Below are 27,563 nucleotides of genomic sequence, written 5' to 3'. Positions count from 1 at the left end.
TTGGGCCTACTCCAATCCATGCCACTTCCCATCAGCCGGGGATGTGTGGAGAGCTTATCAAATGTGTCTATAATTGCCTTATGGCCTGTATCTCCCTGTTAAGTTTCTGGCTAGCCCACCAGCCTGGGTGCTTGCCCTAATTTCAACTGCAGTCTTAGTTAGCAGGATCTCTGAACTTCCATATTAGCTTGCCTCCAAGATTGCCACTTATTACTGGTAACGCCACTGGCCGAGGCTTTTTTGTTTTCTGCTCCAGACAAAGTCAGCCCCCACTGACAGGGAAGCTGCTGGTTATTTATGGCCTGCCCTCCCCTGTTCGAACTCTGCTGATGAAATGCTGGTGGGGGAGGGGGAGGGAGTGGGGATTCCCTCTGTTCTTATGAAAAGTTCAGTAGTTTTTGAACTGCTGTTCAGTTTGTTTTAAGTCTTTGGTCCAATTTTAGAGACAAAATTTTAAGGGGAGAGGATTTGGGGACCTCACTCTAGAAATCTGGCATATTGTTTTTGTCTCTTCTGCTCAATTATATAACTTCTTGAGTCAGGAGACCATATTTGATCTTATTTTCAGTATTTTAGTTCCTCTTTAGTGCCTAAAACAGTGCGAGCCACTGCCAGTCAACAATGAATAACCATGTTTTACAAATAGTGTAGAATGCCTTCTAACACTGTACATTATATAATCTGTGAGGCTACTCAGTGAAGTGGGTAAACTGGATCGCTCCCTCCACCCAACTCCTTCACCCCCTCCCACGGCCATCCTCATTTTATATGAGAATTCTGAAGTGCAACAGTCCAGTGACCCACCAAGGGACATTCAACTTATAAGTGAAGAACTAGGACAAGGACCCAAATCTTCTAAACTCTGGTCTATATTATTTCCATTATTCCATGCAGAAACCATTAAGTCAGGGTTGGAAAGTGTCATTAAATTTTAAAATATAAAATTAAAAAAGTAATAACAAGGGAAGAAAAGCAGAGGGTGTCAATTCTTGTTCAGTTAAGTTTGAAAAAAAAGAGAAAGGAATGGAATAATAGGTGGATGCGCTCTCTAGCCACATGGCTACACGATGGAAGGGCAGTCACCTCGAGAAGTCCACCTCCTGAGCCCATTCTTAGCATTTCCTTAGCTGCACCTTCTTCCTGGGCTGGGACCTCAGGTAGTTAAGGGATGTGATGCCGCAGCAGAATAGATCATATGATGTGAATGTCCAATTCAAGTTACTGGAAAGAAAGCAGTCAAACTCGCTTTCTAGTCAATACTTAGGAGTCCATATATCATTAAGACAAGCAGATTTTTAAATCTGTTGTATCTTAGTTTCCCCAGATGCTAACTTTTCAAGTTTCTCTTCCCTTGTGTGTTTGAATTTTACATCACAAATACTAAGGTATAAATGATGGAATTACCTTTCCAGTAATTTTATTCTTTAGTACAAGTTGCAACTGATCTAGGTAGTTTTTAGGGGCAGAGTGTGGTATAAACATAGTATTTCTAGATGACTATGAAATAGGTTAAAATAATAATTTATTAGTTAGTTATTGGGGGCCTCCTATGCCATTGTCCTGGGACCTGGGGAAACAAAGATGAGTCAGACCAGTTCCATCTCTCATGGATTTCACAAACATGCAGGACAGCAGACATCTACATCAGGGTTCTCAAAGTCAGGTTCCTGGACCAGAAGCTCAAGCATCACCTGGCAACTTAATAGAAATGCAAATTCTTAGGTCCTAGTGAATCAGAAACTCTGGGGTAAAGCCCAGCAACCTGTGTTATAATAAACCTTTCAGGGTATTCTGACGCACACTAAAGTTTGAGAAGTCCTGGTATTGCCATATTTTTAAACAATTGTAATAACAGCAACAACAAGGAAGGTGTACAGAGCAGAGAGATGAAATGATCAACTCCATCATTTGTGCAAGGGGAAGAGTCCAGAGAGACTTGTTTTGTAGGAAATGATGTTAGAACTGTCATGAAAAGCAGGTTTCTGAGTCACTCTGTAACATAGGGTTTTCTTAGACCCAGAACTTGGGATCTCTAGGGTGAGACCTTTCCAAAGAGCATTATAAAAAGACTTGGGATGATTAAAAATTATTAACTCCAAGCAGCGGTTCTTAATTTATTGGTGGACTTTTGGGTGGGCAGGAGAACAAGAAGGGGACCCAAATCCAGGCAGAACTGAGAATGGATTTGAGATGGAATAATTCTACCTCATCCATATATGTATTAGGCTGGTTCAAGTCATAGCTAAAAATACACATTTATTTAAAAGCATTACTGAGCTCACAGTAGCCTCTTGCCATATACTTTATCAGTAGCTAAATAGTAAGATGAAATCTAGAGAGCTATTGGGACTCCCAACACTGACTCCCCTACTTACTGTATGATCTTGGATAAATGACTGAGTTCCCTTGAACTTTAATTTCTGCATATAGAAACTAGTGATAATAATATTCTCTAAACTTCATGTGTTTGTTGAGAAATAACACACCCAAGATTATCGGACATAATGCCTGGCCATAGTAAGAGCTCATATAATGTTATTATTTTATTACAAATCAGAGTTTTATAATGCCTTGGAGTATTTATTGTAAATAAAAATAATAGCATGTGTTTTTATGATTAAAAATTGTCCTCAAGTTGGAAAGGTGATCTAGAGCATAATATTGTACTTACCTAATAGAAAAGTGTGATTTTGAACATATTAGTCCAAAATCAGTTGCTTTCACTGATGTATTTACTTTTTTAATTCCAGAGACCTTTCAGTTTGTTTCCAAAAGGCACCATGGTTTCCCCTTCAGTCTCACCTTTTTTCTGAATGGGATGCAGGTGAACAGGTTAAGCTCCTGCTGTGAATATAAGCATCGGAAAGGTTCCAGACTTGGAGGCAAACGAGGCTACTTCGGGTTTGTGTGCGTGCAGAGATCATCTCCTTGTTACAAGTATGGAAACCAGTGTCCTTTGGTAGAGGGCACGTTTGCTACATTTTCCTCTTTATGCTTCTACTGATGCATTTCTCACCACAGTTTGTTAACAAAGCTATCAGTGTAAATGAGCCCAAAATGTCTAAGTTAATGGTTGCTTATTATAACCCGGTGTGTTGTGTTTGAAATTATTAGATCTAAGTTAGATTTCCAGATGTATTCTATCATGGGGATAAAAGCTGGTGGTGTTCCAAACTGTTTCTCTCTCTCCCTCCCTTTCCTCATACTGCTTTAAGTTCTGTTTATGAAGTGAAGGAGAGAGGGTGTTTCATTCTCATTCTTCTTAGGAACTGGTTTGGGAGTCCCAAAGCATGTGCCAAGCATCTGTCTTATATGGTTGGGCGTGACAGGTCATGCTTGCATTATGGTGTGGCCCGGTTAGCATTCTCATGCCCCTAGTTTTAATCTCAGGCATAACGAAATGCATGATAAAGGGTCAATTTTGACTGTTGCTTATCAGCTTTCATATTGGATGTTCTGTTTGAAATTAGGACACTTGCTTGTAGGCTTTAATTTTTTTCTGCAAGTACTCATGGAAAATTGATATATGCCAAGCTAGAAAACAGGAGTGAACCACCCAAAGTTCCTGCCCTTGTGGAGTCCATTCTAATGGGGGAAAGGCAAATAGCAAGTAAACCAATTAATATGTGTCAGATGGAAGTGTTGGGATCAACTGGAAGTTCTCTGCTGATTGTTTCTGTATTTTCAGTCATCCAAGAATTTATCAGCTGAGGTTAAGACTTAAGGAAGAAGGCATTGGAGGTTTTAGGGGAGAGAAAAGGTGTGAAAGAGTCACCCAGCAAGTGGGACAGTCAATGGTCTAGAGCAATATAGTAGGAGTGCCCAGATGTACTTAGGACCCACCTGAGGCTGTTTTCCTGTTCCAACTCAAATATACTTTCTCCATATTTGTGGGCAAGTCATTTAACAAATTTCTGTTTGCCTCCCAGGAAAGCTAATGAGCTTATATACAGTCATCCATGCACAAACACATTGCATTCTTTGAGAGTTGCTGTATAAATCCAAGCTGTAAATGTTTGGTTGTAAACACTTTCTTTGGAGGTTTAATAATCAGTACTAAAATCTGACGGATGACATCTACTTTCCTATTTAACACTTATTACTCCATGCACAATTTTTATATGATTTCATTTGATTTCCTCTAGCTTCTTTGACCTTTTCAAATAATAAAAATAAAATGGCTGTGATATTAAAGAATAAGGCCTGTTAGGTCTGCTAACTTTTTAAAAATTTATTTATATAATATAAATATAAAATAAACATTTATAAAATATAACATAATTCACTTATTATATAACCTTTTGGGGGGGTCACATCCATGATACTTTTAATTATTTTAAGGGGGTGTACATGAATGCCTCTAATTTGTTAAAAAAGAAATTAATTTTCATTCATTTTAAAAGTACTGGCTCTGGAACTTTTGTTATGAGGAGTGAATTATTTAAAACAACAATAGGGAGTTCTAGTTCTAAAAATGATTAGGAATTACCTGTTTAAGGTCTTCAGAAAACAAGAACGGCTCAGCAGTGGTCACGTCTAAGTGTGGAGTTTGCACACTTGTACCCATCCCTCAGTCATGGCAACTGAAGAGACAAGGTAGTTATTTTCAGTTGCTAGAGTGAAGCACAGAAGGAAGAATTGCCTAGCCAAGTAGAATGCAGACTGCGTTGAGCTTTAGTAATCAGAATCAACACCTCAAATTGACTCAGAAGTCAAATAGGTAGTCAGTGACGAGGAGAGCACAGATGTAGCTCACTTTGTTCATCCAATTCCCTTAAGCAGATGGGCAATAAAAAGGCTGTGAATGCAGTAGGGAGGCATCAAAGCCTCTACGTAGTCACAACATAAACCAAAAGTAACAGCAGATCAGAAGCTCCAAATCGATGGATTTGGTGTTGCCATTGATAAGGGAAGAAGAGCTTGAACAGAAGGCAATGCTAGTAATCATATTCTGTGAAGATTCATGACACCTTTATTCCAAGGAAAGCAGTGTGCTAAGTACATCATCATTCCAGGCAAGAAACATTTATCATGCTTAATATGGGGGAGGTAAGTATATTCTTATTATCTCATTTTTTACAGCCTGATAGTTACTTTGAGTGCAAATCCTTTTAGCTTTATTTTATGGGGGGGATATTGAAAAGATAAGTGATATAACTAAGTTCTCATAAGCTGGGAGGATTGATGCCTATGCTATTTCTAGACTGGGGATGGCTGAAATTCAGTGAAATCTTTAGCTCAAGAAATTGCCATTAAATCTAATTCACACTGAGGCAGTTTTCAAATTTTACATATTCTGTTCTTCCTGGATGGATACATCTTGACTACATTTGGATCTGTTTTCACCTGTGTGCTCTATTGATTCAGTTTCCCACTAAGTTGTGTAGGGAAGGGGACGCAGGTAGTTCTAGAGGAGGAGGCTGGTGGAGGCTGACAGTTGCCAGGCACTTTTCTCAGGTCACGGATCATCTCTAGGCCTTGGCGCGAACTTCTCCAGGTTTTGTTAGTTTCTGGTGAAGAGTGTGAGCACTTTCCCTGGTGGGAAGCCCTGCAGTGTAACATCTGTACATGGGGCTGTCCTTCTGGGAGGGCTACACCCGTAATCTAACAATATCTTTGTACCTCGTTGTGAGGGGATGGAGTCTAGCAACCCTGAGCCAGGATCCAGCTCCATCACTAACCTGCTGGGTGAGCTTGGGCAAGGCATTGAGGCCTGCCAGCCTCAGTTTCCTCCTTTGTCAAGTTGTGATGATAGTTCTTAATGCGTCACTCAATCATCTTACTATTAGCATAATCATATTTTTATTAATGTATTATTGTATATTATTGTATAATATTATCATACATATTATTGTATGTATATGTATTATTATCATAATTGGAATTCTTACTTCAATATTAACTTGAGAGATAGGAAAAAAGCTATAGAAGGATTTATTCATGTTACTTTTGTTATGACTGATTTTTTAAAATATTTTTTAATGTCTTAATATATTCAGATCATCTGCTTGTTTCACCAGATTTGACTTCGAATGACTTCATGACCTCTACAAATTATTGCCATCTCCAAAGAACGAAAGCTTATTGTCAGGAAAAGTCACTAAAAGATTGTTGTACGGGCTTCAAAAGGCCATTCTAAAAACAATGATGATGGTTCTATTAAAATAAGCATGCAGGCTCCCGAGGTGTTTATTTAAAGGGCACAAGAACATTTGACTATATATGTTTCTTAAAAAATCAATCATATTTATTTAGAGTCAACCTTGTATAGAAGTCTTTTGTTGTTGTGTTGTTGGAATAACAAATTATCTGAGACTGAATGGCATCTTTCTTCTCCTGATTATTTTTATCTCAGCTTCCCTGTTTATATACCTGAATGTTCTTTTATCACATAATTCTCATTTAAGAACTTGAATGATATGTTTATTGGACTCTGTAATAAGACTAAAAACATGCTTTAAAGGCACAAGTTTTAGCTTGTGACAACTGTTCTTAGTTGTTAAGTTGTTTTCTTGTTCAAATTACCGTGGGTAAAATCATTAATAATTGATTGTTCATTTACAAGAATTAGTTATGAATCAGAAAATGAGTTTATTCTAATTAACTATGTGTACTATAATAAAATATTTCTTACAGTATTTCTTACTGGAATAAGAAATAAGTGATTTAAAAAGCTTTGAGGTTCCACTATGTTATATATAAAGGTTAATAAACACCTTATGTTTACATTTTTCATAGGTGCATTATTGCAATGGGCCTTGACAAAAATCCAACTTCACCAAAGCCTAAGAAAGAAAAGAGTATGGAGAAAAGAGAAGAACTGAAGAAGGGTGAGGGGAAACTGAGGAAGGATGGAGGGTACATGATACCGAGGAGTGAGATGGAGGGGAATAAAACCACTTCAGTCATTTTTTCAGCTCAAGAAGAAAAAACAGGGATCGTAGAAGTGAGAACAGCTGTGGAAGAAATGGAACTTAAAGGAAAACCAGGACAAGATGTTTGGGAAGATGCCCAGGAAAATATATTTAAATACGGTAATGGATACCACAGAGTTCTTTTGTTGTTGCCATTGTTGTTTTGCTTCAGTCTTTAAAATGCCCCTATTGAAATGTGCAACAATACCTACTATATGTTACTCAGTTACAGTCTTCTGCCAGTTCTGTTGCATGGAGGGATCCCTGAATACCTTCTCCCTCTGTTTTGCATGGAGGCCTGTGTCACCTTCCTCACAGAGGGCAGGCCTGATTCTGGAGAGGTGAAGGTGCTTGCAGGGGCAGGAGGGGAAGGAGAATTTCTGTCTGCGTGAGCCAGAAGCTCTGTTCACTTCTGCAGAGAGAGACCGGGTTGACCAAATAGAGTTTTACCTTTTTTTTTTTTTTTTTTAGTATTTGAATGTACTTGCTTTGGTGAAATTGATGCTTGGGATCAGGTAGGCACAATATGCTTATATAGTAATAAGAGTATTCCATAAGTAAAAACAGTTGACATAGGCTCAGGGTCCTGGAGCCAATCTGTCTGCCTTCCTTGTTACTCTCTCCTCTCCTGTTCTCTTCTTCTTCCTCCCCTCCCTCACTCTCTCCCATCCTCCCTTCCTTCTTACCTTCCTTTCTCTCTCTCTCACACACACACACACACACACTCACTCACTCATATATAGAGTAGTGATAATAACCAATAATGAAAGTGCCAGGCACTGAGCATTGGGCCAGAGCTTTCCACACAGTACTTTTTTTTTTTTTTTTTTAGAGAGAGAGACTGTGGTGAGGAAGGGCAGAAGGTGAGGGAGAGGCTCCACACCCAGCATGGAACCCCACACTGGGCTCAATCCCACAACCCTCAGATCATGACCTGAACCAAAATCAAGAGTTTGACGCTTAACCAACTGAGCCATCCAGGCCCTCAACACGCACTATTTCATTTTATCCTTACCATTCATTGTGATAGATATTATTACTCCCTCCATTTTATGGGATAGGAAACTGAGGCTCAGACACACAGACAGAAAGAAGCAGAACTAGGATTTACACTGGAGGAGAGGAAAACTTTTTCCTCAACCCATTTAGGTTCTTTGGGTCCTTGTAAATGAGACTGACAAAAGAGATTAAAACAGGAAAAACAAACAGAAATTTATTAGCATGTGCGTCGCACATACACCCAGGAGTCTTCAGTGCTGAGTAACTCAAGGGGTTGGTTAGAACTTGGGCTTATGTAGCATCTTAGCAAAAGTATAAGACACTTTTGGGGCGCCTGGATGGCTCAGTCGTTAAGCGTCTGCCTTCGGCTCAGGTCATGATCCCAGGGTCCTGGGATCGAGCCCCGCATCAGGCTCCCTGCTCTGCAGGAAGCCTGCTTCTCCCTCTCCCACTGCCTCTGCTTGTGTTCCCTCTCTCGCTGTGTCTCTCTCTGTCAAATAAATAAATAAAATCTTAAAAAAAAAAAAGCATAAGACACTTTTAGAGAAGTGACAAGACAAAGGAAAAAGCACTGAGCTTCTGGGGCAGCAAATTATGGGAAGGCAAATATATGGCGAAACAAATGCTAGATAAAGGCTGGTTTCAGTGAGGTTGTGATGCTGATTCCTCGGGTGTTTTTTTCTGGACTGATAAGGGTGTGGAGTTATCTCCTTTGATTAACTTCTGTCCTTCCTGGATAGAGAGGGGAGGGGAGACACCTTCACAAGTTTATGTCCTGCTTTTAGGCAAATAGGGGGAGGGTAGAGCACTCTTCTTGTATCTACTATTTCTCAGTTGCCTTCAGCTCAAAATAAACCGGATGCCAAAGTGGCATATTCTGGGCCGGCATACTCTGCCACACTCCAATACCCGGGCTTGTCTAATTCCAAAACCCAGGCTTTCCCAACTGTACAACCTCCTTTTCTGCACAAGCTATCCTCGATGTTACCTGGTTGTGGGTGGTATGTCCAAAGTCAGAAAAGGAGAGCTGCCTGCCTGTCCCGCTTACAGCAAGGAGATAGCGCTGGGATTAAAGGACCATTAGCTGTGGGCTGGGATGACCTGTGGAAGAACCGGCATCAGGAAAGGGGCAGAGCCTTCATTCCTCCTTCTCCTCTCATCTTGCTGCTCCCCAAGGGTTTCAGAAATCCCAGAGAAGAATTACAGAGCTATTATAGCACTGGACTTTGTTTATTACTGGAAGAATGCGATCATCTTAAAAAAGATTTCACTTCTAACACTTTGACCCAGTTTCTCTCTCTCTGTGATCTCTTCTAGTCTTTATTATCTTAGATTGAAAATTTAAAACTATCTACGGCGATAGCAGTAGCACAGAGATGAACAAATTGGACGTGTTTTTATGTGTTTTAACTTTCAAGACCTGTAGGTTTATTAAAGCCATGCTCAGGAGAGGCTTTTATATTCTTCATTTTTTTTTCTTAAACCAACCTGGCCAGGGTTATGAGTAGTGTACTTTATGCCTATGCTGTAGCTTTTCCCAAGATCTTTCCTCTGTGTTGGCTAGTTAATGGATTTGTCCTTTAAAAAAAAAAAAAAGAAGAAGAAACAGAGGCAGCGAGGCTTCAGCTCTCTGCAGAGCATCCGCTGATGGTAAAGGGCAGCAAGAAACTTGAGTGGAGGTCAGTGAGAGAGGGTTGCAGCTGGACTGACGTCGACCTCGTGTCAACTCACTTCCTCATTAGTGGGGATGGTAAACAACAAGCTAATTAAATTCTCTGGAAGAAGGAAGATGAGATGGGAGAAACAGAAGCAATTATGAAAAGGAATCCAGAAAGCATGCCACCAGTTCGCTCGGATTGAGAACACGAGTAGCTCACACAAAGGAGGTGGCTCTGAGCTCTCATGCTAATTGAGTGCTCATGGTTAAAGGAGAGATGATATTTAGGTGTAATGACAGTAGTGGGTAGAGCAAAGCCAGGGCAGCCTTGAATCTCGTACTTTGAGACAAAACACAGAAGCTTCTGCAAAACAGAATGTAGGGACTGCTCTTATGGTTCAGTACATGTTCCTTCAATTTTATGCTCTGCTTCAATAATATAACTGTAATTGTGTCCTGATTGAGGACAATTGTACTTCTCCAGTTTTAATCAGGTGCCTCCATTAGAGTATATTTCTCTTGGTCTATGACCAACCCCTTCCACCCCCATATTACTACTAATCCCTAATAATTATTAGACATGTATTGCTCATGACATTGTACTAAGCATGTTCCAGGGATGATTATTATATTTTTTAAAAGATTTTATTTATTTATTTATTTGAGAGAGATAGCAAGTGAGAGAGAGCACAAGCAGGGGACAGAGGGAGAACCAGACTCTCCACTGAGCAGAGAGTCCGACGTGGGCTCCATCCCAGGACCCCGAGATCATGACCTGAGCAGACACTGGAGAAGCTTCTCCAACGGAGCCCCCCAGGCACCCCTGCCCCAGGGCTGATTGCTTTAATAGTCACCACTGCTTTGTGAGGCAAGCACTACCATGTCACGGATGAAGAAACTAAACCTTGAAGATGTTGAGCAAATTGTGTAAAGTGACATAGTTAGCAAGTGTTTTCACTTGGACTTGGGCACACGGCAGCCTGCCTCTAAAACCCTCAATGTCACCACTATGTGACACTACTGATGGATTATAGCAGTTCACTCATGTTCTACTTGGCCCCCTGCTTATCCTGTGACCAGCAGCAAATATCTGTAAAGTGATAGATGCATGTGTTTCTCATGCCCGTGTGTTCTGTGGCTAACCTAAACTCCCCCTTTTACGAAGTCTTCCACGATTTCCAAATGACTTTCTGCACCCCCTTTTTTAATTCCATTCCATTCATTTGACACTATTTCATATAATTAATCATGAGTCCTATATGAAAATCCATAGCAATCAAGCCCAGCAGTGATGAAACTAACATTACTGAGGACCATGTATAAAAACCACTGTAAGTACTGTATCTGTTGTGTATTTGCATCTTATTTCCTCCACAAAAATTGGAGAATCCTTCTCAAAAAAGGCTTATTGATTGACAGCTGACTGGGCCAAGTGAGGAACTATCCTATTATTTGGCCTGAAATATTTGGATAAAAATATTTGTTTTTATTAGTATTTCCTGTTTCTTTCATACACTATAAACCAAATTTTTCATCTTCTTGCTTATTTATAATTTGGTTTATAGATAATAATTCGCATTTCATGTTCTCCATATTAAATTTTTTTTGTGAAAACTTCTTGTGAATTCTCTTTGTTTGCCTTTCTTCATTACATTAAGTTTCTGATTTCACTTTTCCTCTTACATCTCGCTCATACAGTCTCTGCATTAACAGAGCTTTCTTCATATGCACAGGGCCTGCATTTCTAAATTAAGTTTCACTGGGGCAGGGTGCATAGCTCTAAGTAATTACCTGACAGGCCCCCACCACTGGCAAGGAAGCTGGAATATCTAATAACTAAAACACACAAAATGAGGAAAGCTTTATTTTCCCTATAATTTTTAAAGATAATTGTTTATTTGCTTAATTGGTTCTGCATGAAATCCTTTTGCTCTCTATCCTTGGCATGTTGTCATTTCAAGATTTTTAGGTTTTGGTGGAAGAAAAAGGGGAACAATTAAATATGAAAGGTGAAAAATTATAACCACAAGGGACAGCTGGAGTTTATCTGATGTGACAATTTCCTTTTTCTGCTGTGGATTTGTTGCACCTCTGTAGGGAATGAAGCAAATTAGTGGCTGTGACAGGAATGTTCTATTTTATAAGAATTTTTTTATCCTTGGAATGTAATTATTTCATTGACTGTAGGGATGAATAATGCATATGATTTGGGTTCTGGTCTAGGTATAGAATGCCTCATAATGCCTTTTCTTGATGTCTATTTGGTTCTCAAAGAATGTGCTATTCACAGTATTACTTCTCAGGGCCTTTGGACTTGATTAATTGAATTTTCCACTTCACTATTCATTAACTTGATATCCAAATATTTTGAACATTCTTCATATGAAATATGACCTCACTGGGTCTCCAAATTAACTTTCATTATTACAATCCTGTTCTCTTCATTTTTAATTTATTTCTAATTTATTGTTTTTCTATCAAGTTCTTCTCTTGTCCATTTTGGTTATTGTAGATGATGATGTCCATTTGTAAATGAACTTTCATTAGGTTTCAGGCTCGTCATTTGGGGCTTTATTTCTTTTGTGCTCTTGTGTATGTAACTGATTGCAATCTTTGATCATTTGCTGTTGGTTTTCCATGTTCAGTAATTGTGTGAAAAAGAAGCAAAGAAAGGCCCAGAGAAGAGAGTGTAGTGGAGTCAAAGTTCTCATTAAAGTAAAATGGGTTAAGTATCAGAGATTCTATTTTCCTTCTTATAGTGGTGATTTTTTTTTTCCCTCAGAATATGAAGAAGATTTTGAAGTAGATGAGGAGAAACAAGATGAGAAAGCTAATGAAGAAGGACAGGCTGATGATCAAATGAATGAGATGTCAAAGTCACCCTCAGATGATGAAAAAGATCATTTAGACCCTGAAAAGGAGAGTGAAACCTCATCGCAGAAGGCAGCAGATGCTGATGACAATATGAAGGATGAAGGGGATGGATGCTGTGACAGTGAGCTGGAGGAGGATAAACAAGGCAAGTTGTTTCCCAGGTCATGTGACATGGGCTGTTCAGCAAGTGTGCTCACTCCTTTTCTTTTCTTTATATTTAATGGGATGATCCTCTTTTAAGGGAATGTTTAGAGCCTGGTTCCCAAACCAGAGAATGATGATCAATCAGGCTTCCATAGATACCTAATTTATGGGGTCATTCCTTAATTCCTTCTTTCCTTAGTTTTCTGGGATTTTTCAACAGGGGTCAGGTAAAACTTTTAGTGACATGTCTTCTGTTTACTTAGAAAGTTACTCCTTTTTTTTTTAAATCCCAAAGTATCCCCTCTTACACACACACATGCATGTGCATTCGTGTGTGTTTACACCATTTGTAGCCTTAGAAAAATGAAAAGAAGCTCCCATTCAGTTAAAGGGAAAGTTGAAGATTCCTACCCTAGGTTCACTTTTTTGTCTTCACTTACCTTGCACACAGGATACTGGCATCTTAGTTTCATGGAAGGATTATCTCTTTTGGCAAAGGAGGCTCCCTCACAGTCTTTAAGCCTAAAGTGACTCTGAATTTTCATGGGGAAAATACAGAAAGGTTTTTAGGTAGAGAAAGAAACCCTTATCATCTGAGACATACCTCAAACATTTTAAGACTTTTATAAAGACCTTAGTTCCCCAAAATAATGTTCAGTCAAAGAAGGAACCAATTTCTTGCTTTGTCCTGTAAAAGGGTTTGGTCAAGGTTATGTAATTCTTTTTTTTTTTTTTTTTAAAGATTTTATTTATTTATTTGACAGAGAGAGACACAGCGAGAGAGGGAACACAAGCAGGGGGAATGGGAGAGGGAGAAGCAGGCTCCCCACGGAGCAGGGAGCCCAATGTGGGGCTCGACGCTGGGATCATGACCTGAGCCGAAGGCAGACGCTTAATGACTGAGCCACCCAGGCACCCCGAGGTTATGTAATTCTTAATCAGAGATCTTTCCTGGTACATTGAGGGCATTTACCAGTTACAACAGTAACCCTGTCATATTTAAGTATATGTATGTCTTTGTAGTTTGCTTTGGGCTAGAGAATGAGGTTACATTATGATGACTTTTTTTTTTTAAGATTTAATTATTTATTTGACAGAGAGAGAGAGAGAGATCATGCATGCACAAGCAGGGGGAGCAGCAGGCAGAGGGAGAGGGAGCAGCAGACTCCCCTCAGAGCAGAGAGCCCAGTGCGGGGCTGGATCCCAGAACCCTAGGATCATGACCCAAGCCAAAAGTAGACGCCCAACTGACTGAGCCACCCAGCCACCCCTATGATGACTTTTTTAATTGCTGTCCATTTCCCCCATTCTTTCCACCTCTCAACATTTTTTACTGTATAAAATTCAAAATTTTGAATTGAAGGAGTATATTGGGATAATATAAAATAAGAGTAAATTCAGTAACCAAGAGCAAATATTTTAGTTCCACTCCCTTCAAGAAATAATTTAAGCAAACCTATTCTAAAATTTCATGAACACACATAAAGGCAATAAAATACAGAAATTATTTAGAGTAAAAGAGAAGATAATTTTACTAGGAACCATAGATGGGACCATCACTAAGCTTGAACTAGAAATTTAATCCTGAGTTTCCTGACAGTCAAAGCAAAGAGTGAAGCACAAAGTGAAAATTTAGAATGATGTTCGCTATCAGTAAACTTGAAAACAGGATATGCTGTCACTTTTATTACAGTTGAAAGATCCACTCAAGATTAATGGCCAGGCATTGAAATATTTTTTATAAAGTCTAAACTGGGCCCTTTCTATAATTTCTCTTAATACTTACACTTTATGTTTCCAGGCATGCCTAATATATAAGTCTTTTCTCAATTTAATGTGAATATTGGATTTACGTTTATATTCCTATATGACATAGAGAAAGTTAAAGAATTCTATGGAAAAGTGATGTCACATGAATCAAATTTTGAAGAAATTATATGAGTGACTTGAACCCGGAAAAGAACTAAAAATGTGTTTGCATGTAAATATAATGGTTCAAAACACAAGGGACTCAATTTTTCATTTCTTCAGTAATGGTGGGGAATTAACAAGTATTGATTTCATGAAGATTCAGTACATTCTTTGAATATTTCGTCATCTGGGATTATTTTTGTGCTACATAATCATCTTATTTTCTTAGGATCAGATGGATTTTTTCTAAGACAGAATAAATTTTTATGTTCAAACAGAGAGGGATATAGGCTAGTACTTGGATCTTCCTTGGAGGTAACGCTTTGATCATTTAGACCTGTAATTATTGAATAACTGACAGAATAGGTAAGCTTTAACATTGAATACTGCTTTCATATAAATAATTGGAATCCTCTGTTTGGAAAGGCATCCAAAAGGTATTATTTATTAAGACTCTGTGCTATGCTAAATATTTTATATGAATTATCTGATTTACCTCAAACAATCTTAAAAAGCAGGTACTGTTTCTTTTTATCTCCATTTTACAAATAAATGAACTTGGATATGGTGGGATTAAGTAACTCACACAGCCAGAAAGCAGTGGAACCAAGACAGACATTACCCAACTTCAGAGCCTGGATTTTGGAGAAACAATATAATATTGTTCCAAATGAGAAAATATCTATTTATCTAAAAGTAAAGCAAATCCCCCCAATAAAAGGATTCTGCTTCCTCAAGACTATGCATTTTAGAGGCACTTATGGTGAGCTCTTCATCTTCTTCTCTAGCCTCTGTTTTTTTGTTTTGTTTTTGAACAGAGGAGATAAAAGTGGACATTTTCTACTTTTACTCAAATTGACCTTTCTCCTCCCTGGATGGACTTCCCTATCCACTCCCAGGCATTGAGCTCAGTTCTAGCTGAGGCCCCTGCTCTCCCAAGACACACTCCTAGCTTGCCAGCCTTCACTAAGCTCTTTATTTCATAAAACTCTATCGTTCAGTAATTCATTATTCTCTTATTCATTATCTCTTCTTGTTTCATATGTTAAATTTCACCCCTCAAATTAATTACATAACGAGTTAATAACACAAAGTTGTTACAACTATGGAAGCTAGGACAGTATGTTGTCTTTGTTATTTTTCACAGAGGTGATTTCCTAAAAGATATTTTGTAAATATTATGCAATTACTTGATTGTTTTAATACTAAGAATACTAAGGTGCTTTTATTCATGGTGAATAATTTTATTGATAAAGATTGTATAGAGTTAGCTGCATTATTATATGTAATATTTTTGAAGAGATATGTAGTGAATGCTACCAGAACATATAAAATCTAGCCCGCAAATGGGAATTTTAAGAGCCAGAGATTAAATTTGCCAACTATTTTATTTTATTGTTTCAATAATGATATTATTAAGCTATCCTTTTTAAGAGCTCTTTTGCATTTTTGGTATTTACATTAAAACTTTGTCATTATTTTGGAATAAAATCTCATTGCTTATTACTGTTTCTTTCCTCTACCTCCCAGCTCTTTTATTTCCCATCCCTTGATTTTGATAACCTGGCCTTGTGTTATTCAGAAACATTCCTTTTAGCATGCGGGATATCTGAATTAGAGATTTCATCCAGCAAACAAAGTAGCATGTATTAAAAATGATAATGACACAGTGGGTTCCTTGGAACACTCTATTAAAAAGCCAGACAGCATTTCATCTTCAAAAGTGTAAGAGGCATATTGTGACCACTGAGTCTGAGACACCAGTTCATCCTTTTTATTGACATGATTAAGAATCTTGCTGTTAGTATTTGGATGTGTTTCATTTGAACCTGCCTGCACCTCTTCCCAGAGGGCAAACAATTGCCCAGGCTGTCACTCTGGTGACAAGTCGGCCCCATTTAAACTGCCAGCTAACAATGGCGTGGGCCCGCCTTGATGAATGCTCTGTGCTGAGCAGCCCATGAGTGATGAATGCTAGGGACCGAGAGCCACGAAGAGAGCACCCTGGTTTAGGGATGATGTGTGAGACTTTCCATCATTTAAAAAGAATGACAGCTTCCTTTTCTCTGCATTTGTGTTGGCAACCCCAGGCGCTAAGTCACTAGTTGAAAATACATTGTCATAGATGAATGTTATAAGGTTGAGGGGAAAAGTGTCGTATCGCTGGGAATATACTTTTATACTTTCATGGACAGTTTGGATGATAATGCTTATGAGTAAGAGGTAAAGAATCAATAGCTTCTTATGAGAAAGATTTCAGAGAGAGAATCTCTTCCCAGAATTGCAAAGAATAGAATATAAGAATTAAAGCAAATGCTTTTTCAAGTAAGAAAGATAATATTTCACTTGTGCTCTTTTTCAGTCTGTTGAAGAAACAGGCCTCATAGACTTTTAAAATCCCAGAGTCACAAAAAATATTCTATTTACTTGACTTAGTGACTTCAAGAATCTTACTCTTCATTTCCTGGCTTGACTATCGCAGAGAAGCATATGAGGGGAGGCTGCTTCTTCCGTGTTGAAATTATAGATGCTGTGAAACCACATTCTGTGGACTTCAGTGTAACTTGACTGCTCCTTGAACAGAGAGGACTAGGGGAAGACTGTAGATGACCTTCTGGTCAGCGTCTATATGTGTGATTTTTTTTTTTTGCATGATTAAACTTTAATTTTTCTGAATGGTAAGAATTCCTCAATCCATATTCACATTTTGATTATTGAAGTAGGAAGTCGTGGCTTTCAGGTGAATATTTAAATGCAGCATCATCTTTTAGTCCACATAAAACACTTTCCTATGAGGTATGTCTCTACAGGTTTGAATCTCCCTTTTACACAACAAAGGCATTACTGAGACACCCAATGAAAGCTTAATCTTAGTGGATAAATGTAAAAGGACTTAGGCAGCACAGTGTGACACAGGATTTGATTATATTCCCAGTATTTTAAGTACTCGTTTTAATGTTTAAAGTGCAATTAAAGGTAGATATGGAGGAACTTTTAAGCTTTTTCAATTTTTTTCGTCTCCTCCTGCTAGAGCTGCATTTACCTGTAGATATTTATTCTTACAGAGTAATGTCTATATTTGTCTCATTGATGAATTGAGTCATAAATTATCAGTGTGAGGACATATGCTCTCCCTTAAGACAAATAACTAGTTACTGTTTATAGTTGGAATTTAATGATTTCAACTTTTATTTTCATTAAGCATACATTCATTCTGCAATATTTATGAGTACGGAGGCACTTGTCTAATTAGGCATTATTGTACAGGAAAATATTGACTAAACCACAGTATCTAATATAAAGTATAAACAGATTTGTATGAGCTCATCTGTATAATCAAGATAGAACTATTAATATGAGTAATAGTAGGACATATAAATTCATGTGTCATGGCCAATTTGAAGACAATAGGAGCAGCATCCACGAAGATTTTGCTGTGAACCCTTGGACTAAAGAATGGGAGAGAGAGAAGCAATTTGTATTAGTTTGGAAGAGTATTGGATCCACTGGGTTGGGATGCATGGTATGTTATTGGGCTGAAAGCTAGTTGTTTTTAACTGAATTTACATATTTGTACTGAGTTTGTGCACTTAAAGTGTCCATGGGACCTCAAGCTAGTGAACCCAAAACAAAGTAGTTAAAATCAGGACACTAATGGAGGAAATGGTGAATTTAAACTATAGTAAAACCATGCTCTATGCTAGGGGGTGAGGAAATGATTCAAAACTAAGGTCGGGACTTATAATTGGTTCAAAACAGACAATATGGCTACTGATTGCAGGAAGAGTGTTAACAGCAGCTCCTGAGAGAGCTGTCCATGGTCACTGTAAGGAGAATGGACAAACACCTGAGTGAACATGGACAGTTGAGCTGTTGTGCTCGTGCAAAAGGGGGCAGTGTCTGTCTGGCTGGAGGGTGTAATCTCTGTGGAAGCAGGGTCCTGGCCTGCCTTTTTCTCTACTGTGTCCTTAAAACCTAGCATGTTGCCTGACACATAGGAGGTGCTCAATATGCATTTCATGAATGAATCTATGGAAGTGGGTAGAAAGGTAAAGAACAACTCAGAACCTCAGTTATGAGAGGGGGAGCAGAGTTCATCCTGATTTTGCTGGACTGGTGTTGACTGGATGTGTGCGTGGTTGGCACCTTTGGTCAGGTGTGTATCAACTTGGCAAGGCAGGAAGTACAAACTGTGGAGGTTACTGATACATACATATAGATAGTGACCAGATAGAGAGGACCCCTAGGGATATAAAACGGAGGACAGGCTGAATTCCATGAGTTCTGATGTTTTGGAGAGAACGATTTTCCATTTGTCATCCCGGGGTGGTAACAGTGCAAAGTTAGTTAAGAGAAGGAATAGTAGGTCCGTGACAGTGGGTGTGCTCTGTTTGAAGGCCTTTTGGCAAGTAGAGTGGTCTTAGTTTTACTACAATGGGTCATTACAAAAAAAATGTTTTACAAACTTGCCACGTTATAGCTAATGGGCATTGGGTATTATTTAACTTCTCTGGGCCTTATGTTCTTTTTAAATTAAATTAAATTGAATTTATTTATTTATTTTAGAGAGAGAGCGAGTGAGTTTGAGTGGGGAGGTGGTGCAGATAGAGAGAGAGAGGCAGAGAATCTCAGGTGGACTCTGTGATAAGCGAGGAGCCTGATGCAGGGCTCAATCTCACCAGCCTAAGATGATGACCTGAGCCGAAACCAAGAGCTGAACGCTTAACCAACTGAGCCACCCAGGTGCCCCCTTACTTTTTAGATCTAGAAAAAGAAAATAGCTATTCCATGGGATTAAATGAGATATTTGTAAAGTGCTTACCTCCTTGTTTGGTACACAGTAGGTGCATTCATAATCATGATCAGGTTTTTATTTATTTTTCCTCAGTAAATAGTCACTGCAATTACTGTTCTTCATATAATGCACAGGGTGAAATCACAAGAAAGAAATGTATTAGACAATACTTAATGTGTATGATTTCATAGAGGGGGAAAGACTGGAATTCATAAAGAAATCATTGCTTGATTTTGTGTCATGTAATTTCTACAATGACTTACAGAGAGAATTAGCCCCATTTTATAGTCAAAACAGAGGCTTAGAGAGGTTAACTGGAAGAGCCAAAGTCAAAGCTAGTCAGCAGCTGAGTCATGATTGAAACACCTCGTTTCATCTTACAGAAGAAATTATTATTTTCCCTCAGTCTCATGTTGTGCGAAATAATAGTGATGCAAAAGAAGGAAGAGTTATCAGTGACAGGAAGAGAGAAGACGGTGAAGGGTTTGGAGCCTGATTGAATGTGCAGGGCAGAAAGTCAGAGGTGCCTTGTAGGGCATGGAATCATGGCGCCGCACCAACCAGTGAACATCGTGTCTTTACCATAAAGACCAAGAGCAGATGCTTTTAGCTTCAATACCTGCAGGGAACCATGCAGAGGCAAGCAGAATTGGGTGGGAGCCGGAGTTGCTTACTAACACGCCTTCAAGATCATTTTTCCCTCCTAGTGACAAAAAATATTAAGTATGTGCCCTCACAGTTCTTTCATGTAGAAAGTTCTTTTAGACAAAAATTTCTATATAAAAACTTGCTTCATTTCTAAGACAATAAATAAAATTAGTGTTGAAAATCACATTCCATGGCCCTGAAACATTTTGAGCTTTTACTTGTAGGCAAAGTCTTGCCCCAGTGTCTGCATGAAAATGAGAGAAAGAAATGAGAGGGAAGCTAAATTGCACAGCAAGGTTAGAGAGAAATTGGAAAACTGAAATGAGTTTATATGGGAGGTCAGGTACCCCTGCCTCTTGAAGGCCATTCATTCTCCTGATCTTTCTTCTCTAAGGGACTGACTCAAAATGAGCCAGAGTGTGATTCAGCCTTTTGAAATAAAATAACGCAATTAATAGAAGCTACGAAAGAAAGGTAGGGGAATGCTCATTTTTCTTATTATGTGAACAACTCTCAGAGCCAAAAGTGAGAGTCATCATATCAATATTAAAGATGGTAGATATGAATATTTTGGGGAGTGCAGAACAAGTATAATATTGCCTTCTAGCTAATTGTGCAATTAATGAGAGCCATTGATTGAACAACTAGCAAATAGGAGTTGTTTTTCTTCAAAAAAAATGTGAGATGCTTAAGAGAGGGTGAGATCATAGTCCCTAAAGTTTCTGAAGTGGTACAAATAAGATAGAGAACAACTGTCCTTGATCTGCTGTGTTCCCTACTGAGAGACAGATTTTATAAAATGGAGATAAAGAATGAGTGGTTGAAGTATGCGTTCCTTTGAGAAACAGTGGTCATCTGGTGCCTGTCAAGGTAGTTGGGAGATAAGAACAAATGGAATTGTACTTAAGGGGTTCTGTTGCTTAAAGGCTTTTTAGAGTTTGTTTTTTACTGCTGTGTAGCATCTCTCAAATCTTTGTGGAAACTCTGATAAGTCTCTGTGTCTATACTTAAAATTCTAAGCCCTGTCATGGAGAATCGTTTGGGCTGGAGGGTGTGAAGGAAAAGGGTAAGAGGAAAGACAGGTATTTCTTCCCTTAAAGTCTGTATCAGCTGCTACAGCCATCTGTGTAGCTGCCAAGCAGAAATAAAAGAAACAGAGAAAAGAGTAAGGAGCACACAGAGAGGAGAAAACAAGGAAGTTAGGCAGCATTTAAGTGTAGGGTATTTCATTTGAAAATATATTCTATAAAAAACTGTTGTAAACACAGATCTGTTGATGAAAAACTCAAAAGCAGGTTTGTATTTATCTGACCCCCAGCATATGCCATGACTTTCAGGCTGTGTGTCTTCCTTCCAGAGATTCAGTGTGTATGTGGCTTTCTTGGAGATTTTTGAAAGTGCTTTTGGGTAGTAAGAACGGAACCATTTCTGGCTTTGGTTAATCTAGGCTGCGTATCTGTTAGCATCCCATCAGCACACGGCCTCCCTCTCCTAGAAGCCCTCTTACTGATTCCATGTGCCCATCTCTGCCCAGCTCTGGCACCCTTTGCCTTCTTCAGAGGACAGCCCTGGGCTATGGAGCTGCTTCACGTGCCTGCACAGAGAGCCTGGAGGAGCCAAGGAGTTTACCTTCCCCTGGCAGGGCGGGGGACAGAGGGATAGTAGGAGCCACATCTGACTGGAGCACTCGATCCTCAAGGGAGGAAAAATTCTAATATGATTTAGACCTCAGAGGTCCTTGTGGGATCAGGCTGAGGTTGAGATGTTGCTTGAAATAGCTCCCTTGATCGACTTCTTCCCTTCCCTGCCCTGCTTCCCCCACACCTGTAAAAGTTTCTCCTGGAGCATATCCTTAATACATCACTTGCACATGAATCCTGACCTCAGCATCTGCTTTGGGGGAACCCAAAATAAGACAACATGTCCTCCTACACACACATATACACACACACACACACACACAAGCATCACCTCAGAATATCTTTAAAGTGTCTTGGTATTAATACAAATGCATCGATCTTTCTAGTACACCTTGCTAGCTGGGTATGGGTGGTATTACAGTAGATAAAAATTTAAATTTTATGCACAGAGAATATTGTGGCTACTCAAGATGATAATGAATAAGCGCTCTTACTGAACAAGTAAGATTATTCAATTTCTTCTACAATAAAATAGATACAAAGGCTTTCCAATAAAGTGGCTTTCAAAAATAAATAAATAAATACAATTGGTTTTCAGTTAAATGTGATTTCCTATTGAACACTTCTAGAGGGGCGGCTGGGTGGCTCAGCTGGTTAAGCGTCTGCCTTCAGCTCAGGTCATGATCTCAGGGTGGGATCGAGCCCCGCTTAGTCGGGCTCCCTACTCAGCGGGGATTCTGCTTCTCCCTCTGCCTCTATTCCTCCCCACCCCCCAGCTTATGCTCGCTCACTCTCTCTCTCTCAAATAAATAAGTAAAAAATCTTTTTTTTTTTAAAGAAAACTTCTAGAGACTCACAGATTACATTGGTTTTTCTTTATCTTGACAATTATGTGCAATATATGTGAAATGGGCACTAAGTCTATTAACCTATATTAAAAATTTTTAGTATGATTATTACTCACCTAATTCCCACAATTAAACCAAGTGCTTTATGGAAAAACAATGATATCATCATTTTTATTTTTTAGATATAAAGACTGTTTCATCATCTTCATCCAGAAGTCGCCCATGTTCTAGTTGCAGTGAAGATGAGTCTGCACCGGGAGATAGAGAGGCCCACACCGAAAACGGCCTGAACAGAAGGGACAGAAGTCCATCTTCTCAGGAGTTGAGTGAAAGTGATGAGCCAGGAAAATCCCACCTTCCAATTGAGGATTACTTAGAAGTTGAAATTGAAGACCAAGAAATCGTAACAGCAGATGTAGAGACCAAGCCTCTGCCCACAGAGGAATGCTTGGAGAATGTTCTTGAAGAAGAAACGGAGAAAGGAACCCAAGTGGTTGCAGAGGGGTTATCTGAGAAGTCCAGGGAACATGTTTCCACAGAAGAAAAAGAAAAGGATAAAAGTAGGCTTTGGGAAGGAAGCACTGCTAAGGTGAAGGACAAAAAGGCAGGTCCCCATAGGGTGGAAAAAGATGGTAAGTATGGCCATTGAGCGGACCTGCCATTGTTCCCATGCATGGAAGCTGATTTGGGTCCTTACATTTCTGCCAAAGCTTGGGAAATGCGTTTGTGATAATGCCAGAGCCATTCAATTTTTTTCTTATTTCTCTCTTCGTCACATAATCATACATGTACTTTCAGCTTGCTGTTTTCCTTCTATTGCATTTTAAAAGTTACTTGATAAATCTTACATAGCTTGTTTCCTATTTTCTGTAAATTCCTTCTGTGGTAATTCTATCTCAAGAATCAAATAAAACAATATGTGTCTGAAGGCAAGGTATGTGTGGCTTTTTAGAGGTGATTTAATATTAGAAATACTATTTGTTTTTAGCTATATATTCACTTATAGATACATATACATACACACACACACACACACACACGCATACATAGCTAACATTGGTAGGTGCTTACTATGTGCCAGTTCTAAGCATTTATATATATTAACTCATCTACTCCTTACAACAGCTCAGTATCCCCTGAGTTAGGTTCTCTTATTATCATGTCTTTTTTTCACAGGTGACAAAATTGTGGCTCAGAGAGGTTAAGTAAGTTGTCAAGATTATATAGCTCCTAAGAAGCATTCCTAGGATTTGAAGTCAAGCAGAATGGCTCCGGTTTTTAAAGATTTTTCTATTTTATCTGTGCAATAGGAATTTAAATTTAGATAAAAATATGACAGTTTCATAGAAAACTCCAAACTTTACTTTGAGTTCTTCTCTGAAACTGAGTGATTTCGATTTCCTGACCCAGTGGTCACTGGGTGAGTATGCAGGACAGTTCCATTTGACGTGGGAAGAGTGAAGAGTGTCCTACAATAATCAGGTCCCAGGACCTTAGACATGTGGAAGGTCTGATGCCTCTCTCAACTTTAGAGGGACAGTTAAAGGACCAAGTTGTGTCCTGTAGACAGCTGGATCGTGCCTGCCAGATGTTTGGCTCTCACATAGCATCCTGTGCCCTGTCACTCCTCTTCTTCCCCTGTTCTCTCTCATCTGTCTCCCCTGCCAACATGGTGGGCATTCTTCTTGATTCCGAGATCTGTTTTCACATTTTAATATTACTAAAATCATCTGTTTTAAAGCTTATGATTACTTGTAATGTCTCTAACATTTTTTTTAGGACCTTAAGAGCTGTTATTAAACCACTGGGGCCTGCATCTAGAAATTGAGGATGTTGAATAGTTATCTTTCCATTCAATCATTATTATTCACCTTCTACTACATGCAGGGCACCATGGTCAATAAAAAATGTGTAAGAGAGGGTGCCTCCCATCACATGTTAAGAGGAAGGAGTGGCACCAATAATTGGACAAAGGTCAGTAGTCATTCATAAAACCAGAGAAGGTACAAACGCTATGGAGTGTCAAAAGAAGGGGAAAGTCCCATTTGGTTAAGTATACCTTGAACGTTTTTGTGAAGGATTTTTTTGAGGAAGGCTTTAAAGGTTAGATATGATTTTTAAGATCGAATGGAGGAAGATAAAAGCATTCCAGATAGTGGGGTGTAGCAAATTCAGATAACTCTAGAATATACAGTTTGACAAACTTCGACCCACAGGCCCCATCTGGCCTACTGCCTTTTTTCCTTCTTTTGCACTGCCTGTGAGCTAAGAATGTTTTAAAAATTTTTTGTTTGTTTTTAAAATTTTTCAGTGGTTTGAAAAAAATCAAAAGAATAATATGTGGTGACATGAAAAAATTAAATTCAAATTTCAGTGTCAGAAAATAAAGTTTCACTGGAACAGAGCTATGCACATTTGCTTACATATTATTAACAGCTACTCTTGCATTGCAAGGGCAGAGTTAAGTAGTTGCAGCGGAGACTTCCCGACAGCTCACAAAGCCCTAAGAATTCACTACGTGGCCCTTACTAGAAAAAGTTTACCAACTTCTGCCCTGGGATTAAATACCTCTGAGATTTTCAAAGGGGTTTTTCCATATGTGAATTATGATTCTTGTTAAAGTATATTTGAAACCCTTTTACAAAGTAATTCAAGTCTTTGATCGTGGATTTCATTGTTCAGTTCTAGAACATACCCTGTACAATCTAGGAAATTTGTACAGTTTGGTAAGCTGCCGCCCAAAAAATGTAGAGATGCTAAGTTCAGTAGTAACAGTGACATTATTTCTCTTACTTCCTCTTCAGAAAACTAGATTGTTTACCTGGACTTGTGTATACAGACATCTTTTTGTAAAGTAAGATGTACGTACTGTAGGCTGTATTTAGGTGATGGATGGAATAGAAACATTGGGCTAGAATCATGCCACTCAGAAGAAAGTGAGGTGGTGTTTTTTTCTGGATGTGTGAAATGAAAAGTGTGTAGGTTTATCATTTTTCTGACGTATTATGGGAAGTCTGTGTTCTTGACTTGATAACATCTATAATTCTAAAGCATTTTGTTATCTTTTTATTAAGGCAGGTTCAACACTAGATGGCAAGGTTTGTGACTTTTTATCTTTCTTAAGCTTTAATAAATGTCGCAGGCCTCTTTGTCAGTGTTTATTTTTCGTTAACAGCTTACGACATAACATGAAATAACAGTCAGAATGTAGAGGAAAGTAGATTTAAAAAAATTACCCATAGATGTAGCACACACACAAAAAATCACCTTCAACATTTGGTCAGGTTTTTTTATTTCTAACCTTAGGGTTTACAAAGTTATGTTGTCATATTTTTTATAAAATATTATGTGCTGCTTTTTATTCTTATTGTTATAACATAAGCATTTTTATGTTATTATGTAATCTTTATAAATATGTTCAATGTCTGTATGTTATCCCATTCTGTGGTTTTCTTATAACCATTCCCCTATTATTGATACTTATATTTTTCCCTATTTTCACTATTATTAATAGTACTCTAATATCTTATTACCTAAGGTAATTTAAAATCTATAATTATTTTCTTAGGCTAGGTTCCTAAGAGTATAATTTCTGGATCACATATTAAGGCTTTTGATAAAATTTTTTTCTTATAAAGGATTGGTTGAAAAGTTTAAATAATACAGAGCAGAGAGAATGAAAAGAAAGCTAGTGTTCCTTGCCCCACCTCTACTCTTTCCCACGCCACAGAGTCATAACTGCGAATATTTTTTAGGCCTGATTCCAGAAAAATTTCTCTCTATACACATATATAAATGTATTCATATATTACATATATACATATATCTTTATAGACAAATGGAAACATTATACATTTTGTTTTACCACTTGCCTTTTTTTCACTTATTACTGTATCTTTAGTACCTTTTCATATTAGCACACATAACTGTACTTTATTCTTAATCACTGTACATAGTATTCTACTGTATTGCTTTAGTATTTTATAACTTTGCAAATTTTCTTAAAAATATGTTGCCTTCTGTGCAAGAACTGATAGATTTGTTCTATGACTCATCTTCCACAAAAGAACAAAATTTCTAGGTTATGGAGGCCCAGAGGCAGAGGGAATAAAGTACAGTGGAAAATAAAACATTAATAGATTTAAAAAAAAAAAACATGTAAAATGTTCAGAAAGATGTAGAAGGATTAATGCTTTCAAAACCCATGGATGCATAGACTATAACTCTTGAGTGCTGATGTGAAATGATACAATAAATCCGTAAATATTTAAAATAACAGATGAAGAGAGGTCATAAATAGTCTCAAAGTCCCTTATATGAATAAATATTTCTAAGAAAATTTCAGATAAAATAAACCAGGTCTTGACTTGCCTGATGCCAAGCAAAGAGGTTATGGCTAGTTCCTCTTTCTTGATGGAGTCTTCTGTTAGATGGCTCAGGGAGAGAGGGATGGAACCAAAGTTAATGCTTGAAGAGAAGGTCATGTAGGTGACCATGGTGCATTCAATCAGAAGGCATGGTAAAGAGTGAAATGTGTATTATTTTATTTAGATCTCTGATTAGAACCTTAGGTCAAAATGGGGGCCGAGATAATGTGTAGAAGATTATCTCTGATATTTGTTTGGTGCTAATTATGAACTGTGATTATGTTAGGGATAGGTCTGTGGGCTATAAAATTACACTCAGGTAATGATGTTTTATAGTGTACAAAGGAATACAACTTAATCTGAATTGTTTTCACTTAAGATCATAAGAGTGGTTAAAGTAGTAAAGTTCTACATTCAATACCTTTGTGCCTTTCAGAGAGATAACATAAAGCGATATTTTTCCTTCTATTTTATATGTCTCACTTAACTGGGCTTTGTCCAGTCCACCAACAGATCAAGTGAATTGATACAAAAGATGTGTTATACACAGTGAAGTGGATAAAATAAAAGATTATAATTGCTAGCTACAATGGGACAGGGTACTTGGGAGGTAATTCAGTATGATAGGGCATAGTGTTATTGTAATGTGTTTATTTTTCTCTGTTATCTTCAGTTTAAGCTGTCTTAATGCACTATGACACGCTCTTTGCTTTATGTTCTTTTTTTTTTTTTTTTTTTTTAAAGATTTTATTTATTTATTTGACAG

General features: G+C 38.2%; 1 protein-coding gene across 2 annotated transcripts in view; it reads left to right on the top strand.

The window, feature by feature from the left end:
• Positions 1 to 27,563, top strand: part of ERICH3 (glutamate rich 3) — a 100,602-nt gene that overhangs the window by 58,206 nt on the left and 14,833 nt on the right. For both annotated transcript variants that reach the window (XM_081818640.1, XM_081818639.1), the window contains exons 9-12: positions 2,751 to 2,937; positions 6,739 to 7,034; positions 12,353 to 12,589; positions 22,613 to 23,062. In XM_081818640.1, the coding sequence (XP_081674766.1) occupies positions 2,751 to 2,937; positions 6,739 to 7,034; positions 12,353 to 12,589; positions 22,613 to 23,062 (1,170 nt within the window). The remainder of the gene's footprint in view (positions 1 to 2,750; positions 2,938 to 6,738; positions 7,035 to 12,352; positions 12,590 to 22,612; positions 23,063 to 27,563) is intronic.

Source organism: Leptonychotes weddellii, chromosome 4 (assembly GCF_054177405.1).
Source record: "Leptonychotes weddellii isolate Sample4059 chromosome 4, ASM5417740v2, whole genome shotgun sequence".
Taxonomy (NCBI): domain Eukaryota; kingdom Metazoa; phylum Chordata; class Mammalia; order Carnivora; family Phocidae; genus Leptonychotes; species Leptonychotes weddellii.
Note: the sequence above shows the minus strand (reverse complement) of the source record. Positions and strands in the feature narration are given on the sequence as shown.